Source organism: Dipteris shenzhenensis, chromosome 1, assembly GCF_047967505.1.
Source record: "Dipteris shenzhenensis isolate YYH24624 ecotype China chromosome 1, Dip_SZ_1.0, whole genome shotgun sequence".
Taxonomy (NCBI): Eukaryota; Viridiplantae; Streptophyta; class Polypodiopsida; order Gleicheniales; family Dipteridaceae; genus Dipteris; species Dipteris shenzhenensis.
In genome coordinates, this window is record NC_141596.1 from 33,337,023 (window position 1) to 33,356,208 (window position 19,186).

The 19,186-nt window shown below is 44.1% G+C and overlaps 1 protein-coding gene across 1 annotated transcript in view; it reads left to right on the top strand.

The window, feature by feature from the left end:
- The window catches only part of LOC147905727 (uncharacterized), a 61,482-nt gene extending 43,233 nt beyond the window's left edge, over positions 1-18,249 (top strand). The window contains exons 5-7 of the mRNA XM_087374290.1: positions 16,897-17,080; positions 17,407-17,528; positions 17,663-18,249. Of these exons, the coding sequence (XP_087230416.1) occupies positions 16,897-17,080; positions 17,407-17,528; positions 17,663-17,739 (383 nt within the window). The 3' untranslated portion in view covers positions 17,740-18,249. The remainder of the gene's footprint in view (positions 1-16,896; positions 17,081-17,406; positions 17,529-17,662) is intronic.
- Positions 18,250-19,186: the final 937 nt, after the last annotated feature.

Here is a 19,186-nt window from a genome sequence, read left to right on the forward strand (position 1 = left end):
GAAGTGTCATGTTCGTCTCCAGAATCTCTTGGGCTTACCACCTGCTAGGCTTGCCCTGCTCCTTTGCCGGATTTGTCCTTTTCTAGCAATGCCTTGTCGTCGTTGTCTTTGTTATCGAGCTTCTCGTGAGCCTCTTCCTGTAGCAATAAGGGACCCAACTCCTCAAAGGTTAGAGGTTTGGTCCTTTTTCCTACTGTCATAGTCGTAACAAAGCTCTTGACACTCCGCGGTAGCATCTGAAGTACCATTAAGGTCAACTGGCTTGAGTATACCTAGTTGATCTCTCACCACCTTGACTTTCGTCAAGTGGTCATGAACTGAATCTCCCTCATCCATATCCATGTTTTGGATTTGATGTTGAAGTCTCAAGATCCGAGATGTATAGATATATCTGTCTCATGCAGATCCTTTAAAATGGCCCACACCTCTACTGATGTGTCAGTTATCTAGATATGAGGACTTTGCCTCCATTCCTGTTGTCATTTTCCACAATTTTCGAGCCACTAAATGACTCCGGATCTTCACCTTCCAGATAGGATAATCGGTCCCATCCAGTTTCTCTGACTCGCCAAAGGAATTCAACTTGAGGAGGAGGAAGGAAGAGCATCTCTCTTGAGCATCTTCTATTTGCTTATGTGAAGCACATGAAATAAGAAAGTTTGCGATTCACACCACCACTATGTGAGCTCCTGGGCTATTCTATCAATCTTCCGCTGTGTGTACCCTTTGTTGGTTGATTTCTAACATGGTATAAGAGCTCAAGTAGGAGGGTGGGAGCTTGATGGCAGGGACCTTGCTGAAGGATGACCTTGATTCAAGGCTTTAAGGAATTGACTTCCACGACTGGAGGATTGTACCCTTGCGAGAAGGAGGGTGACTTAGGTTGAGTTAGGTGTGTAAAGAGTTCTTGTCTGTAGATGGTGGTGTGAGTTTTCGATTTTGCTATGTGGTATAGCAACAGAGATGTCGATTTTAGAAGCAGAAGCCTCTTCAGCCACTGGGAGGTGACCTTTCTAACATACACTCCATGTAATATGTTTCCAATGCCCTGTACTCATCCTCCGTTTGTGTTTTGTGACACTAGGCAGCACTTAAAGAATGAAACTAGCATGTTTGGCATTGGTAAATGGTCAATGATGTAATACAATTTCGCTTTTGATTGTCATCATCTTTGTGCCCCAGTTGTGTATCACCTTAGCTCTTGAGCTAGGGTCTTTAAACTAAAAAGGATGTCATGTGCACTCTATCTTGCAGTTATTGGCTCTGCACAAGTTTCAAGGCCTTTCTTTGATGAGATGCCATTTGAGCAAACAATAAACAAGACTAGTGATAGGAAGGTGATCGTTTGGAAATCAAAGTAGAAAAATTGAGAGATTGACACCAATTAACCTTGATGCCATGGTTGATCGAAGTGCACACCTTAGCAAAGGGTGTTGTTTGAAGCATTCAAGGTATTTTGGAATGGTTATACCGTAGGAAGCATCCTTTTGGGACGTTAAAAAAATTCTCTAAAGCCTTACCTGATGCCACTAGGACCCTCCTCTCTTAGCAGCGTCACCTTACTAAAAAGGCCGAGAACTACTTCCCCATCCCCATCCCCATCCCCATCCCCAATCCCATCCCCATCCCCATATTCACACAGATCCACATTCGCATTACAAACGCATGGTGGTCTACGTCGCTTGCGTAGGAAAGGTGGCATGCATTAATCACAGATCTAGCTTGAAGAAAAAGGTGCATGCAAGCGGCTGAGATAGAGATAAGGAAAATATTGATCTTATGCTGTCTCTCTTTCAATATCTTGAATATACTTCAAGGACAGTAAGTTGTTGCTATAGTTAGCCGGACTAAAGGGGCCATGCGTATTACAAGGCTTGATAATGAGATCGCATACATAAATAAATATCCCCAAAGGTTGGAAGAAATTCAGGTGCACCATCTGATGGATGTCAGATGCTAGAAGACGAGTTCTGTCAATATCCTTGTCTTCTCTTATCTTGGCACACGCTGGTTGCATGCCATCTTGCAGGACAGGTTGGTAGAAAGACCACTAGCTAGTTCATCTACCGTCACATTTGACAAGTGATTATAGACGTAAGCATGATATGTAACATGATCAGTTGAGGTTTTTCATTTATCATTAATGAATCATTTTCTATGGAGTCTTGATTATTCTTGGCACTTCAAGTTGCCATTTACTCTAATGTATCATGAATTGTAGGTGGGACTAGAAAAGGTTGTGTCATGAGAACATGAAATTATGGGACTTTTGATTTGCGACTCCCGTAATTTGCGCGTGACTGCCTTGAGCCTCTGGGGCGAGACTTGGGGAATTAAAATTCCCTAGTGGGCCCTTGGAAATAGTGAATGTGCGCCCAATTACTAGGCAATTAATTCCTAGGGCCAAAGTGTGCAACAAGGGGGCCAAAAGAGTGGTACAATTACAAATTGCTAATTTTAGCACAGGACTCCAAAAAGAGCCCAGATCTCTTCTTTTGGATTGCGATTTGTTTCCATGTGTTTCCAGGCTTTCCAGGCTGCTACAGGAGATTGCAATTTGCTCCCAGGTTGTCCAGGCTCTTCAGGGAAACTTGCGATTTGATTTTTGGAGACTTCCGGGTGTTACTGCTGCTTTTGGTAACTTTCCAGGCGTGGATGTTCACTTCTAAGCTGCTCTTGGGGCTGTGCCAAAGCAAAATCAGCTTTTCTCTGCAAGATCTAGGGTTTTTCAGCCCCGGTGACCTTTCTTTTGTGGATACTAGGTAGAAGAAGGCTTGTCTTTGCCTGCTTTTGTCGTTCCCTGATTGGTTGCTAGCTGGTTATTACGTTTGGGTTTCTTTCCTCGCGAAGAAAGGTTGATTTATCATTAGTAGGGGAGAATTGGGAGGGGGAGGAGAAGAAAGTAAGGAGGGGGAGGGAAGGAGAGGGGAGGGGGAGGAGGGAGGGAGGGAGGGGGAGGAGGAGTGAGGAGGGGGAGTGAGGGAGGGAGGAGGGGGAGGGAGGGAGGGAGGAGAGAGAAGGGAGGGAATTCAAAATTCGAATTTTTGAATTTTGAAATTTTTAGTTTCCACCTAGAAGTAAGAGTTGTGTAAGAGGTGGGGTCACTCGTGGGCTTAACCCACCTAGGTGAGGGGGGGTTAGGACTTTTTGGGACCTACCTTGGCCCTTTCATTAGGACTAATCCATTTCTTAATCCATTCCTTATGAGGCCCTTTTGACTCCTCTCCCTCTCTCCCTCCCTTCTCCATGCCTGCTCCTTCAGCCCTCCCCCTTCCTCCCTCCCCCACGCTTGCTCCTCCTGCCCTTCCCCTCCCTCCTCCACTGCTGCTTGTCCTCCCCCCTCCCTCTTGCTCCTTCCTCCTCCCTCCCTCCTCCTCCACGCCTACTCCTCCTCACCCTCCACACCTGCTGGTCTGCCCCCCTTTCCTCCTCTTCAACTACTGGTCCTCCCTCCGCCATCTCTCCTCCTCTTCGTCCTCCCTCTTCCTACGTGTTGGTCCTTCAAGCCTGCATCTCCACACCTTCTCCTTCTCTACACTCCTTTAGTCATGGCACCATTCGAGGACGTCTCTACTAAGTACCAGGTTCACTTAGAGTTAGAGGCTGAATATGCAAGCACACGTAGTCTAGGATTGAGGGGAGCTTCCAAAATCCACAGTCTTCGTTCGCAAGGAAAGAAGCATCTTGACCTTTGGGTAGAAGGATCCTTGTATCCTTTAGATCCTGCTAACCAAAAGAGCCCTCCTTTCCATATAATGCATGAGCTAGTTCGGTTTATTGGAAATGGACATGCGGGGTTACTTGGTTATTGCAATCGGTTAAACAATGCTCAGTCAATGGCTATGCAAGCAAGCGAGATGCGCAGAGCCCAAGCAGAGATGCTAGCATATTTAGGAAATAGCACCATTATTGCAATGCATAACTCTATGCAGGATCTTCAAAGGGAGAACCAGGATCTTCATGATAAAGCCAAAGCATTGGACTTGGAGCGAAATGCATTGGACTTGGAGCGACATAAATTAGAAGAGTCACTCTGTAAGCTAGCTGAGTCCAAAAAAGGCTTGGAAAGATCTATATACAATCAAGTAGGACGAGCCGTAGAGAAGGAACGAGAGAAGGCAGAAGAACGAGTGCAAAAGATGAAAGAAACACCTTTGGGATTGAAGGAGAGAAAAAGAAGGTACTTACATAACATGGATGCATTGGCACCCACTGGTGGTGCTAGAAAGAGGAGAGTCCGGGCTACAAGGTTGGTTATCAAATGTTCCAATGAGATTACACTCTTTTGTGCTACACTGTTTGTGACTAAGTTTTTATTGTGTTCTTCTTTAGGAACTTCATGGAAGATGTGATGGGAAGAACGGACGGGGATGATATTGACTGTTCATATGCTCTAGCTAGTTTATTGAAGTCAAGCAATGTCATTGGGATACTAAGGGACCCAAGACACAAGCGCCTACGTGTGCAAGTTGCTGAGGAGGTGATGAAGGACTTCAAGGATATTGTGGATGCAAAGGAGATGCTTGCAGATTATGATACTGCCGGTGTAAGTCGTGAAGCTTACACATCTGTTTTCAAAAATTTCAAGTCTGCTATTTTGGGAAAGTATAAGAAGTCTACAGTGCCCGTTGTGATACAGGGGCAAATGCAATGAGCACATGCCTTTATTGCATGTATTCGCAACGTAAGAAAAAGGTTGGCTTATAATAGGAGAATGACATTCTATCTTGCAGCCAAACGCAAGCTCCGAATCACGACAAGAAGGATCCAAAGTGGAATCCCATCTTGCCCATCCCACTTGAGAGAGTACACATATGTACTTTACAAGCAGAACTGCGTGTACTTGATAAGTTGTTGTATTTGCATCTTGTTTATGCTTGGAATTTAATTCCGGAAGAAGTATCCGCACGCTGCATTGTGGAAGATGAGAAGTTGTTGTCAGAGATGGGATTCCATGGAGGACATGTCAAACTTAAGGAGGATAAGAAAATGTCTGGGGCAACACAGAATCTTCCTGCAAAAGTATCCATGGGTGAAGGGAAGGCAAGGAGATTCCAATCGAACAACAATCTCGACAAAGACAAACATACATTGTCTCAAAGTAGTTTGGGTTGGGAATACTGGAAAGCATTGTGTGAATGCACGACCAATAAGGCTTCTCATCCTCAAGTAGCAACTTTGAGAGCTAAAGTATGGACAAAGGTAGATGCATTGATAAAATTGCTTCGCCAGGTTCAAATCGATGAGATGTATTATGAAAGGTTCAAGATGGTTGTGAAAGAGTTTATGCAATTAATGGTGAAAGCATGGGGGGAGTCGCACATTATGCATTACATGGTAATCTTGGCACCATTGTAATATTTAACACTTGCTTTATAAATAGTTTTTGTTGCTGATTTGATTCTCATCATGTTTGTAGCATATTCTCTATGCACACGGACCATGGTTTGTACAAAATTAGGATCCTTTGTCAATTTAGAATACACAAGGCATGCAGAAGTCGCACTATAGAGCCAAGGCAACCTACTTCAAGAACTCAAGGCATGGTGGTGGTATCGCTCGTAGCAATGCATTGCATGAGATGTTCGACTGGTTTTTGAGATGTTTACTAGGAAGGACTTTGAAGTCTGAAAAGGCAAATGCATCAGAACTTGCAAAAGCAGTTCAAATTGTATCAAAGAATAGAAGGCATAGTGCTTGGAAAGCATCCATAGGGAGTCAAGGAGTCGCACGTTGTTTGCAAGCTAGAGTGAGAGAAGGGAGCAGATGGGTCCAACTACCAACAGAAGCTATGATGTAATTGTATACAAATATTAAATAAATATATTGCTTATTCTACTCTTTAATATCTTGCTTATTTTGACTATAATTTTTGTACTCACACGATGTTGGGGAAAGTGGGGACATGGTGAAGGAGGGGGGAGAGAAGGGAGGGGCGTGGGGCGGGGCAAGGGGAGGGGTGGAGTGGTAGCAAGGGTGGGGGGAGGGGGGGATGGGAGGTATGGGGGAGGGCAATGGGTGTAGGCGGGGCAAGTAGGGGGAGGGCCTCAGCCTTCCCCTCAACCTTAGCCTCAGCCTCAGCCTCAGCCTCGGCCTTCCCCTCCCCATGAGATCCCTCTCTCGATCGAACAAAATGTGTTCGATAACCTCTCGGATATAGAGAGGCTTCTTGAGGATCAATAGACTGCCAGGAAGAGCACCATCTTCGCTCTCTTGGAGATACAACCCATGGCAAAGATGACCCTGTGCCCATGAGGAGGGTAAAGCAGACTCTGAGAAAGCTCCATCCCAAAGAAGGTCAAAGCTCCAGACGTCAGCGAGAGGAGGACTCAGAGGAGGACCAACGCAGACAGGAGCAGCGGAAGAAGTTCAAGGTAGACATGAGGCCGTGGGAAGGTGTTCGGATACCTGTAAGGCCCCCGCCAAGAGTAAGGAAGCCGTACCGAGCAAAACCAAGAGCGTGGGCCGTGAGGAAGATCAGGCAAATGCAGAAGATCACCGACAACTTGATCCCGCGTGCTTCCTTCGAACGTGTGGTACAGGAGATTGCACAAGGATACAAGGACGACGTGCGCTTCAGCACATGAGCTATGGGGGTGCTCCAGGAGGTTGCAGAGCAAGTGACAATCGCTTTGTTCGCGAGGACGCCAACTTGTGTGCCATCCATGCAAAGCGCGTCACGGTCATGGACAAGAACATGGCTCTGGCGAAGCGGCTATGGAGTGACCCAAGTTTGAGGCCCCAGATTCTCTTGCAGCCCACTCTTAGGACTTAGACCACCCCCTATCCTTGAAGGCACTATCTTGTATCTAAGGCCTGAGGGCCGATTTTTTTAAATAAAATATATCGACATTCTCTACACTATCGCATTGTTGTATATTTTTCATTTCAATGCTTGCAGTAAATGATCATTTTAAGCTAAGTTTTGAATTTTGTTAAATCCTGAAGGAATTTCACCGTTGCGTAGAAGGGAAAAGTGTCCGGCACGTTGCCAGGATCCCAGAAAGCCCAAAATTCGCCACGGTGCGAACTTGGATATTCTGGCTTGATTCTGGCAAGCCAGAATGTCCAAGCTCGCGCCGTGGTGGGTTTTGGGCTTTCTGGGGTCCTGGCGACGTGTCGGACACTTTTTCCTTCTGCGCGACAATGAAATTCCTTCAAGATTTGATTGAAATGAACTCTTGATACCCAGAATTGGTGAAAATGATACTAAATTGGCTAGAAATTTATTAAACTAACACAATTAAAATGATGGAGAAAATATATCATCGACAACTTAAACAAAATACAATGGAATTCATAACGAGCAATGATAACTTAAAACAAATAATAAAGACATGTAGTCATGTATCCATTGAAATATTCATTTAAATATATGTTTATATATACAAAAGGCCTCATAGGCTATCTTTCCTCTTGGCTAGTTCGAGTACATCGAGAATAGGGGTCTTTGAATCCCCTAGTGGATTCCTAGATATAAATCTAGCTGCAACAGCACTAACATCCTCCTCTCCTGCTGTCAAAGACATAGTCGTTGCCGTCAATGCCCTGCCATGAATGTTCGATCTAAAGGCATTGATAGCAGCCAGGCGGTGTACCAAAATGACTTTGTTGGCATTTCGAGTAATGTTGGAGTATCCGATAGCACGTGACAATGCCTTGCACTTTAGCAGCTCTGAAGGACCTCGAGGAGAAATTTGCCGTGAAAGACCACGATAGGCTCTGCGACTTTGCCAAGGTAATGGGTCAAAGAATGATCTCGCTCAAATGTGCTGCGAACATTACTCCATCGAGATGAGAAATCATCAAGCTCGAACGCATTCTGCAACAATTCAACAAACATTAGAAGATCGACAAAACAAATTATACTGAAAGAACATCAAAATAAAAAATATTGTTCGAACTTACCACTACAGCGTCGTCGGCTTCTATCCCTTCCTTATTTGCAATGTTGATGGAACCAGGTGTTGTGTGATGTTCCATTTGGGAGGTGGACGCTTTTCCCTGACCTATGTTGGAGGTGGAAGCTGTTGCATAAGAGAGTTGTGCATCGTATACGGACATGTCTGCATCCCTCATTAAAACCAGCGTCGTCAAGAGAAAGTCTTCCATTGTCTGGTCTTCGGTACCTAAAATCTCGGGATCTTTGACACTTGTGTTAACATCGAACCGCGATAGGACTCCGAGTGCCTCATCCTCTCGTAGTCCAAAAAGAATCTCTATGTCATGGAGGAATACGTACTCTTCTCCATCGATGATGAGGGGGGACAAGGACCATAATTCTGAGTCTGGGTCAACGGTCTCCGATGCAGATTCTTGCTCTACTAGGGGCTCTTGAAGTAGGCTCAATGCTTGAGCTACTTCCATCTCCTCTGTTGGATAGTCAAGACTCTCTTCCATGTAGATGTTCGAATCTAGTCTAGGGACGACCAAATCAGCAGTTCTAATAGAGGGGGTGCTAGATGATGAGGCTTCTTCCTCTAAATTTCCTTCTTGGAGAAGGAAGATGAATGTCATCTCCCATGAAAGGAATTTGGTGCCTATTTTTGCTGTGATCCCTGTGTCTAGGATGTCTTGAACTTCGACTGTTCTAAACCCTTCGTTTGTAAGGTTGTCACAAAAGCGGGCCAAGTGCTTTACAAACTTGGGTTCCTCTATGAACAGATACTTTATGTAATCTATGGGAACCCATCTCTTTGAAGTGTGGTCAAGTGTATAGGCAAAATTTGAGAAATTATCTTACATGTAAAGGATGAGATCTGAGAAGGCATCCTTTGCTTGCATATATGTGCCTAGGACATCTAAAGTCCTATCAAACACCAAAAATAGCTCTTCCTCACGATCTGCAAATGCAGTTCGTGAGATGAAGTCATGGAATGCAGTTCTAGTTGAATCCATGGCAAATAGTAGTTGATGGAGGGAGTAACTTCTGAGGACGGGAGTTTCTATGGCTCTCTAAATGTGAAAGTGAGAATGTGATGTAAAAAGAGCTCTTACCCCTTAATATATATCAAAACCCTAAAAATTAAAATTAATCATAAAATCCCCAAATTTTCAGCATTGCGTGGTCTTGTAGCCTTTCTCCTCACCATGCTTGCAGAGGTTGCAACAGCAAGAATGGGACTCCTACACAAGGCAATGCAGCTCCAACAGAGGCACAAAAGAGGGAGAAGGAGAGGGACAGAGCAGCAGCAATAGAGGCACAGGAGAGGGAGAAGGAGAGGGACAGAGCAACAGCAACAGAGGCACAAGAGAGGGAGAAGAGGAGGGACAGAGCAGCTCCAACAGAGGCACAGGAGAGGGAGAGGGGGGGGAGAGAGAGAGAGAGAGAGAGAGAGAGAGAGAGAGAGAGAGAGAGAGAGGAGTTGCAGCAAGCAGGCCAGAGCAGGAGGGAGCAGAGAAAGAGGGGAAGAGGAAAAATGCGTGGGATTTGGTTCAGATCTGAGTGATTTGGCAGGCTGGACCAGAATAGTGGGGGACAGAGGCCCTAGAAAGAGGGAGAGGAGAAGAAAAATTCGCCACAAGGGCCCTACCATCCCATTGAAGGCAGTTTTGGGCTCATGTGGGAGTGGTGCACCTGGTAGGAGGGTCAAACATGGGTTGAGAGGGGGGGGGGGGGGGATGGTTTGGGTGGTCCCTAGTGTAAGGGGAGCAACCAATAGGGGCTCTTTGTAGGCCTGCCCACCCTCCACCTCAACATACCATTGCTCCACACCTTCTAGCACTCTCATTGGTACACCTCAAATCACTCTCTAATCCCTTGAAATTAGGAAACAATAATTGGAGGCCCTTTGGAGATCCCAATTCTTCCCTAATGGCTGTTGGGCAGTGGACAGGGTAGCTATAGATTGAGACAACCCGTTTGGAAGTGCTTTATCGATTGATTGCACCAGAGTTTAGCTATTGAGGGCTTTGTCTTGCAGTTGTTCAGCTATGTTTGGCTGGTTGGGCATGTGCGATTGCAGGTGTGGCTCAGATAGTGGATGCTATTGGGGTCTCTGTTACATGCTTTGGTTGGCTGAGGATACATGATTCCTTGTTACTGAGTAGGAGCGTTCTAGCTGCCCTGTGATTTGTTCTGTGGTGCATATTTACTTGTCAATTTGATGCGTATGCTGTAATTAAGTGGATCCTACCACCCTTTACGTTGTTGAGGCTGGTTTCAGTGGTTCCATCGCTAGGATCCACCTAACTTCTTCAAGAGGGGAGCCTGTGGTTGGCTTGGTGCAAGTCCAGCAGACTAGGTGAAGAAGACAGCATACTATTTAGTAAATATGTCTCACAGGGAGAGATCTTTGAGCCTTATTGGAAAGGAAGAGGAAGAGCAGATGTCTCAGTCTTATGATGATGATCAGGGTGCAAGAGAGGAGTCCTAGCATGTTGCTGAGCATGAGGATGATCAGACTGATGAGGAAGATGTGGAATTATTCAAGGCACAGATGCAGAGTTTCATGAGTGCTTTCACGCAGCTCACACAGGATCCTCACTTCCAAAAGATGATGAATTCAGATGTGCAGCCGAAGAAAGGAAGCCTGATGATGGGGATAGGGATGTTGAAGCTAACAAGAGACTACATGTCAGCTTTCAGGATCAGCCCTCTCAAATCCCCTTTGGTCAGCAGCAGCCTAATGCTATTCCGGGGCCTACTCAAGGTAATAATTTTCAGTCCGTCGTCTCCGGACAGCAAGGAGTTATGGCAAACCAGGTGCAACCAGGTTATTTTGGTGGTGGTTCAGTGTTTCATGCTATGGTCAGCCCCCCACAAGCCCAATTTTCGGGTATGCCTGCTAGTTAAACAGTTGGGTTTCAGCCTAGTTTACAGCCCATGGGACAGAATATGATGTATGCAAATGTTGGAGCAGCCCCAGGAATCCAAACAGGTATGCCTAATGCAACAGCAGGTAACCTTGCTTTGGGAAATATGCAAAATATGGGTGTTGGTCTAAAGAATACAGCTTTTCCCAATGCTGGTAGTATGGGAGATGGAGTGAGTGCTGCTGTCCCTTTTGCCTAGGCACCTATATATGATAATTTGGCACCTCAAGGGAAGATGGACTTTAAAGAGGCTGGTGCGGCTCTAAAATTTGAGACATTTAGTAGGGTGAAGGATAAACTTAAGGCCTTGACCTTTTTGCAGCAGTTTGATGCAGCCTACACAAGAGGGAATTTTACAGAGTCATCCAAAATACGCCGGGCTGCAAGTTTTCTAAAGGGGAATGCTTCAGTGGTGGACCACTATGCTTATGCAAAACACCGCACCAAACACGTGGGTAGGTTTCAAGCAAGTGTTTTCAGCTGCGTGGCTTACCACGACTTTTGAAGTGGATATCATGATTGCTTGGCATGCGCTCAATTCCAATAATTGCCGTAATTTGGAGGAGTATAACAGCAAGTTTTGGGCGGCTTTGTTGCTTGATGAATATTGTTGCGGGATGCCTAAGGAGTTGAGAGACTACTGCACAAAGGCTAAAGTTTCCAATATGTCTCAGCTTATCGAGAATGCTAGCACGGCATATGCTTTGATGCAAGGGAGGACTTCTGGTTTCAAAGGTGGTCAGAAGCATGATACCGATCCGGTGAAGGACGAGAGGAAGAATGGATCTCGCAGGGATAAGTCTGATAGAAAAGCTAATCGTCAAAAGGATGAACATAATCGTTTGTCTCCAGAGGAACGACGCGCTTTATATGAAGATGGCAAATGCTTTATTTGCAAAGAGGAGAGACATCAGTCTAGAGATTGTCCCAACCGTAAGAGGAAGGAGCCGGCTAGTGACACCGATAAGCCACGGAATGTTTCGAAGGGGGCAAGAGTTCCTAATTCCACAGCGGGTTGTTTACGGCTGATTTTGTATAGCGCCGTATACATGTACTTGTAAAAAGAATTTTGTATGGCAGAGTTTGTCACTCTTTTTTTGGCATCTGATTCAAGATGATGTATGTTATACGGTTTGCAAGATGGTGTTTTCCCTGCTACTTTTGGATGCTATTTTTGCCATGAGGTTTCGATAAGATATGCATGTTATTCTTGTCATGAGGATTCGACAAGATGGGAATGCTCTTTTTTGTCATGTGGTTTTGACAAAAGGAGAATGGATTCCCCTAGACCTTGGTTCCGGATGCGCAATTCTTGGAAGTGGTCTATGTCGTGCATCGTTGGTTGCGATGTACGTGGTGTACTAGTCACATTGGGTGTACTAGTCGCTTGGTTTGCAGTGCTATAACGTATTTGTTATCTGCAGCTCTACAAATCGTATATGCACTGTTGGTGATCTGTTGGCGGCATGATTGGCTGTCCACTCACATTTGGATTTGATATCTTAGGTACTTCGGATGTTCATGATGTACCACTAGTGTGGGTCTGAAGAGATGGCCATAGGTGGGTAAAGCATGCATGAACTATCCTTGGGAAGTACAGTCTGAGCATCTATGCGCATGCATTAAGTGTTTACATATGCTCATGATGTACCACTGGCGGTGGGTCCTTAGCGATGGCCATACGTGAGGTGGATCGGACATCGTGGGGAGCATATTGTTTGTGAATGCATGTATGCTTGTATGCATGTATGTGGAATGTTTGCTTGTCTTTTGCCTAACAAACATTGTAGTGTTTTCACTTGGTTTTCTTTTACAGGTAATTTATGGCAGTTGCGAACGCTTGCCTTCTTTCAAGAGGGGGGTCTGTCATGAGGACATGAAATTATGGGACTTTCGATTTGCGACTATCGTAATTTGCACGTGATTGCCTTGAGCCTTTGGGGTGCGAGGGTTCGGCCATGGGGTGGGACTTGGGGAATTAAAATTCCCTAATGGGCCCTTGGAAATAGTGAATGTGCGCCCAATTACTAGGCAATTAATTCCTATGGCCAAAGTGTGCAACAGGGGGGTCAAAAGAGTGGTGCAATTAAAAATTGCTAATTCTAGCACAGGATTCCCAAAAAAGCCCAGAGCCCTTCTTTTGGATTCAGAAGGCGAAATCAGTGAGCCAGACAATCAGTTGTGAGTTGCCAGAGCTTGCCAGGTGCTGCTAGAGCAAAATCGCCTTTTACCAGGAGCTTCCAGAGCCTGCCAAGGAAAATTGTCATTAGTCAGGGCTTGTACCATTGCATCTAGGGCCTGCCAGATGAAATCACACCTGATCTAGGAACCTGTTGCAGATTGCGATTTCAGCCAGGGTGTCCTGCATATTGCGATTTCAACTCCAGGTCCTCTTGGCTGTGTAGGTGACTCCGTCCTGTTCTAGAGCTGTTTCCAGGTGTTTGCAGATTGCTAGACTTCCGGGTGTTGCTGCTGATTTTGGTAACTTTCCAGGCGTGGGTGTTCACTTCTAAGCTGCTCTTGGGGCTATGCCAGAGCAGAATCAGCTTTTCTCTGCAGGATCTAGGGTTTTCCAGCCTCGGTGACCTTTCTTCTATGGATATTGGGCAGAAGAAGGCTTGTTTTTGCTTGCTTTTGCCATTCCCTGATTGGTTGTTGGCTAGTTATTGTGTTTGGGTTTCTTTCCTTGCGAAGAAAGGTTGATTTATGCTGTTGGGCAGTGGCTAGGGAGGCTATAGATTGACACAATCCGTTTGGAAGTGCTTTATTGATTGATTGCACCATAGTTTAGATGTTGAGGGCTTTGTCTTGCAATTGTTCAGCTGTGTTTGGCTGGTTGGGCACTTGGTTGTGCGATTGCAGGTGTGGCTTAGAGAGTGGATGCTATTGGGGTCTCTGTTGCATGCTTTGGTTGGCTGAGGATACAGGATTGTCTAGTGATTGGATGCCATTCATTGTTTGAAGTTGAGCAGGGAATTACAAGGTGGGCTGGACGGGGAGTCTGCAGGCATTGGTTTGCTTGTGTTGCAGCTTCCCAGAGACCTTTGTTATCAATCGCTTGGTTTCAAATGAATGCTAAATAAATACCGCAAGGGGCGCCAATGTTTGGGGCCAATCGGTATCCTTGTTACTGAGTAGGAGCGCTCTAGCTCCCCTGTGATTTGTTTTGTGGTGCATATTTACTTGTCAATTTTTTGTGTATGCTGTAATCAAGTGGATCCTACCACCCTTTACGTTGTTGAGGCTGGTTTCAGGTTGTGCAAGTTATGATGGATAAATGGCTCAAATTGCAAGAGTATAGGGGCCCTTATTACAAGAGAGTTTTTCAAGGTTGTTTGAAATCCATTTTCCTCTCATTGTTTTGAGCTACTCATGGAGTACATCGAGAAGCTCTCCCGGGTAAGCACTATATTTGCTAGTGCCATTCGCATCATTGAGTTCTTGTAACTTGTAAGCTGTCTAAAATTCGACTTGAAGCGTTGTCTTTACTCTTCTTGGTTTCGTTAGGGTGGATGAGCTACTTAGAATTTTTGACAGGAGGTGGAATAGATGAGCCTGCCAATCCATAATATGTGTGTCTCACTCCACTTCTTTGAGAGATTTGAGATAGTCTTGTCTCCTCTAGAAGGTAGGAGGCATGTGTTTGACCCATCTCATTGTGGGAGACATGGAAATTCTACTCTATGCCTACGATCATTGGCATGGGAGGTACTCTTGTAGGTACTCATCATTTGTAATTAGGTGAATTTAGTCTCTAGAATCCTACATGAAATGATAACATAATATATTAAGAGTTCTTTTCCTTTCAACTTTGGAATGCTATGCACAATAGGATTGCTTTATTAGAGCTTGTGGGAGGAGCTAGAGTCCTAGTCCCTCATGCCATGTCATAGTTGGAGAGGTTGGTGTATTGTTCGGCGAACTACTCACTGGATAAGCACTATTGATGGTCCCATGTAGATGATTACTAGTAATCACTTAGTTTTTCTATGGAATCCGGATCATAGAAAGCTTATTTCCATTAAAGTTTAAACAATTAGTGGTAGTCTCTCGAGTTTAGTTCAAAGCTCAATGCTCATAAGCCTTTAGATTCTATGTAGGTGGACATCACTAAGATTGACATTACAAAGGTCTCACGGAGGCCTCCATAAGACAAGGCTGAGGAAGCTCTATATGCTCAGCTGGCTTGGTAGTTGGAGGCTATTGGTCTTAATGTGACACATATGCAATCTTGAGGCCGTGCAGGCATTGGATGCCGTACAACTAGATGGGTTCATATTGTTGCACATCAATGTCGTGGATGCATTATCAAGTGAGGAGGTTGAGGTAGATGTGCTTTGTCTATTAGTTGAGCTTGTGCAAATATAGATGTATTTGGAGTGTAGACTTGTATGAAGGAACAAATTTGTGTAGCCTTGAGGAGAATCTTGTAGATCCAGAGGTAGAGAGACAACTTGAGGGGGTGAGTCAGATCCAAAGCAGACTAGGGACCCCAAGTTTGACGATGAGGAGAATATTGTGGATTGTGGGGAATTTGATCCTCAATAAAGAACAGTGATGAGGACGATACTGAGTCTGAAGATTCAGCCCTTTGTATAGTGTTGAGGACCTTGTGAATTGATATGGAAATTTGAGATTCCAATGTTTTACTTATATGAGAGACTTTAATAGTTTTGATTGGTCATGTGACATGTACTATGCCCATTGCCATGTATGATGTATCATGTCATGTCACACTGCACAGTACATATTTAATTATTTGACTCAAGAAATTGTTGCTTTTATCATGGAGTATTCTATCGTGTATGTATAACAACATATGCATGTCGTTATCAGATTCTCTTGGTTTCTTTGCTCTTGATGACTATTTGGTTGAATGTAGATGCTTTAGGTTATTTATGTATTTCCTATTCCTCTCTATATGTCATGTAAATATTTTCTCTCCTCTTTTGCCTTTTTTGAAGGAAAAAAGCATCAGCCTGCTCTACCCTCCTATCATACGTATTCTCCTTCTGCCCATGGCAGCCCAAGCTGCCACTTCCTCTGCCTCCCCCTTGCTATTTTCTCTCCCCTCTGTGGCTCCCTCTTGGGCTGTTTTTGGCAAGCCTAGCAAGCCTTTTTTCTTTTACAGTCATGAGGAAAAGGAGTGGACACCAATGCTCTTCAATTTGCAACTGAAGGAAAATCTTTGACGCCATTAGTGTGTGTGTACACGCAGTTTTGCAAAGTGTAACTTGGTTGATGAGGGTTTTGTATTGCTTATGGACGCTGTCTACAGTCAACACGATGATGGGATACCAACCTAAAGACCAACTCTCTGTCTTGCAGAAGCTGTATAACAAATATTTTCACTTGTTTTGTGTAGTTGGGAAACATCCACTTCATCACTACAACTCATATGAAAGGAAATGCCCAGGTTATATGAGAGAGCAACAGATACGGAATGCCAAGATAAAATGGATTTTTACTTAGCTACAACAAAGCTGAAAACAAGAAAGGAACCCTTTGTAAGGAAGATCTCAACGTAGAGCTTGCTAATGAGGTATATAATGCTTGTATTCACTCTAAAAATAATCTGCAAACCACTAAAATAATGCTATTTGTGCTATCCTTTTACTTTGTTTAGATAATTATTCGATTTTGTTGGAAAAATACTCTCCCTGACACTTCTATGCATGGTCATCAATGTGAAGTCTATGCAAGTTTCCAAAGAACTCTAATCGTGCACCTTGCACCAGTGATGAGCTGACAAAATATCATAGCAACATTGAGCTGCCCTAATAATGGGAATTACTTGCAGCTAGGATGACTGCTCCATGCCTTGACAATATGCTCCATCTGATGGGTGTCTACTTGCACCCTTTTTCTCTTGCTTGGATTCTGAACCTTGAGGCTGGTTTCTTTGCAGTTTTGGCACTCTGTTCTGACATCTTGTGATCTAATATAGGTACGTGCACGTGCACGTGCACGCGATGTGTGTGTGTGTTATAGATAGATAGATAGATAGATAGATAGATAGAGAGAGAGAGAGAGAGAGAGAGAGAGAGAGAGAGAGAGAGATTAACTGGAATGCCTGTTTAGCTGAACATGAATCAAAAAGGAAGAAACGTCAAAGACGGAAGCATTTTGATAACCAAGAGGCTTGCATGCTACGTGGTGTGTATTTCAAGAATATGAAGTGGCAAGCTGCTATCAAGGTTGAAAAAAAGCAAATACACTTGGGCACAGTCTCCTCAATGGAAGAAGCTGCTCATCTCTATGACCGGTAACTTCTCTTCTTTGTGGTTTCTTCTTCATGTAAAAAGGGGAAGAATAGAAAAACTAGCATGTGTATGTATCCAATTCGATACTGGGCACATTAAAACTGTGAGGCTGGGGGTTGAGTGCCACGAGGGGTATTAACTGAAATCTGTTGTTTTAATTACTTCAGGCCAACTTGGTAAGGTCTGGTTCCATTGTCGCCACTAGAATTGATTCTTTCTTTACTCCCCTTTTGGAAATATAAAAACCAAGCTGCTATTGCGGGGAATGAATAAAGGAGGGAAAGAGCCTTGTTTGTCATAGCTTAGCTGACGCATGTTTTTTGTGAAGGGCTGCGTATATGTGTGGAAGAGAACCAAATTTTGAGCTCTCTGAGGAGGAGAAGCAGGAGTTGCAGGGAATCCAGTGGGAGGAGTTCCTTGCTTTGACAAGGAATGCCATTGTAAATAAGAGTAAGTCTGCACTCACTTGCATAAGAGAACATAAAGCCATGGAAAGAACACTATACGAAGTTGAATAATGCATATAGATGATGTATTCTTGTTTTGAATACTAAGAAAGAAATGGGATTATGATGTCCCTGCAGAAAGGCAGAAGAAGATTGATGCTGGTATGCGGAGAAAGCAGACAAGAAGTTTTGGCGGTAGCAGTCCGTCGCCTTGATATCCATGTGCATTGATCCATTTCAAAAGAGTTGTGTTTTCTGTCCAAAAGTGGTGGACACATAAACACATATATAACGATTCCCCACCATTATCTGGTAAGGAAGCCCAGTATTGGGCGACAGATGGTGGCTTTGGGACCTGTTAAGCATCTGTATCCATTGAAAAGACAACAATTATAGATGTTGTGGATGGTACTTTCTGGTAGTAGTAAAGTTGGGGATGATGAGTGATAATAATGTCCCTCGAGGGTTATGAGACGGGACACTTCATCTTCCTGCTTCCTAGCTATTTTGGATCCTTTGTAAAATATACAGGGTAGGAATATTCAGTTAAGGAGTGTGCATCAGTGGTGTGCCCAGCTGGACCTCACATTTTTTAGCGGAAGCTTTCACAGAGGCTGTCAATATTTTACTGACCAAGTATTAAGCTTCTGTGTAAGGCTTGAAAGTAACGCGAGTTTGAAATATCAAGTTTTCGTTAACACTCTGCCAAATTTCTGCATTTGTTATTTCTTGATCATGCACATGGCAATCTCAAGATGAAGCCCTGAATTATATGTGGCACTGAAATTTCCAAGAGCGTTTTTGTTGTGTTTTCGTCTGACATATTGGAGTAAGTATCACTTGTCTCATTTGTAGACGAAATATTGGAGTAAGTATCACTTGTCTCATTGGATGTATCTTTCAAAAGACTCGAGTCAAGACACCAAATTTGGAATTCCATTCAGGATCAAGAAAGCGATCATGTTGGAGGTTGTGAGCACTTGGGGATAATAGAGCATTACTATTATCAAGTGGAGTTGAACTGGAGCTGCTACAAGGGCTGAAGGTAATAAAGGTAGTGATCTGAAGTTTCATGTATGATTTTTCCTTTAAAGTGAAAGAGGAAAGTTAGATCTTTTCTTAGGAGGGTATGTATGAGGCTGAACATGTCCACAAGAGTCACTGCATAGTGAGAGCTAGGCACACATCAGTTGTCATATCCGATGGGTGTATCAAACACCTCTTAGAAGAGAACGAAGTCCAACAAATTTTGTATTAGACAGAGGCTTGGGAGGAGATTTTCTTTGTAACCATACGTCCTCCATCCACTTGTTAGCTAATGCCTTGCTGATGAGATGAGGTGTGGCGTGTATGATGAACGATATGTGATTGCCCAATGTGTCAGAAATCAAGGCACTGGTTGTATGATTATTGGAGGGGCATGTGGGACATGAAACGATAGGGATTATCCTACACGAGAAAGTGCCCAAAAGATAGGATAAGATATATAAACTAATAGCCTTGTGAGTGATATAGTTCCATGTAAGCAAGTGACCTACTTGTGGGGCCACCAGACTTACGCCTGTTTAGCTTTTCATACAGGAACCTTATAGCTCCATTTATCAGAACGGCTCTACTTGTGGACCCGAGATGTATATTGGGTAGAATAGATTAGAGACATGC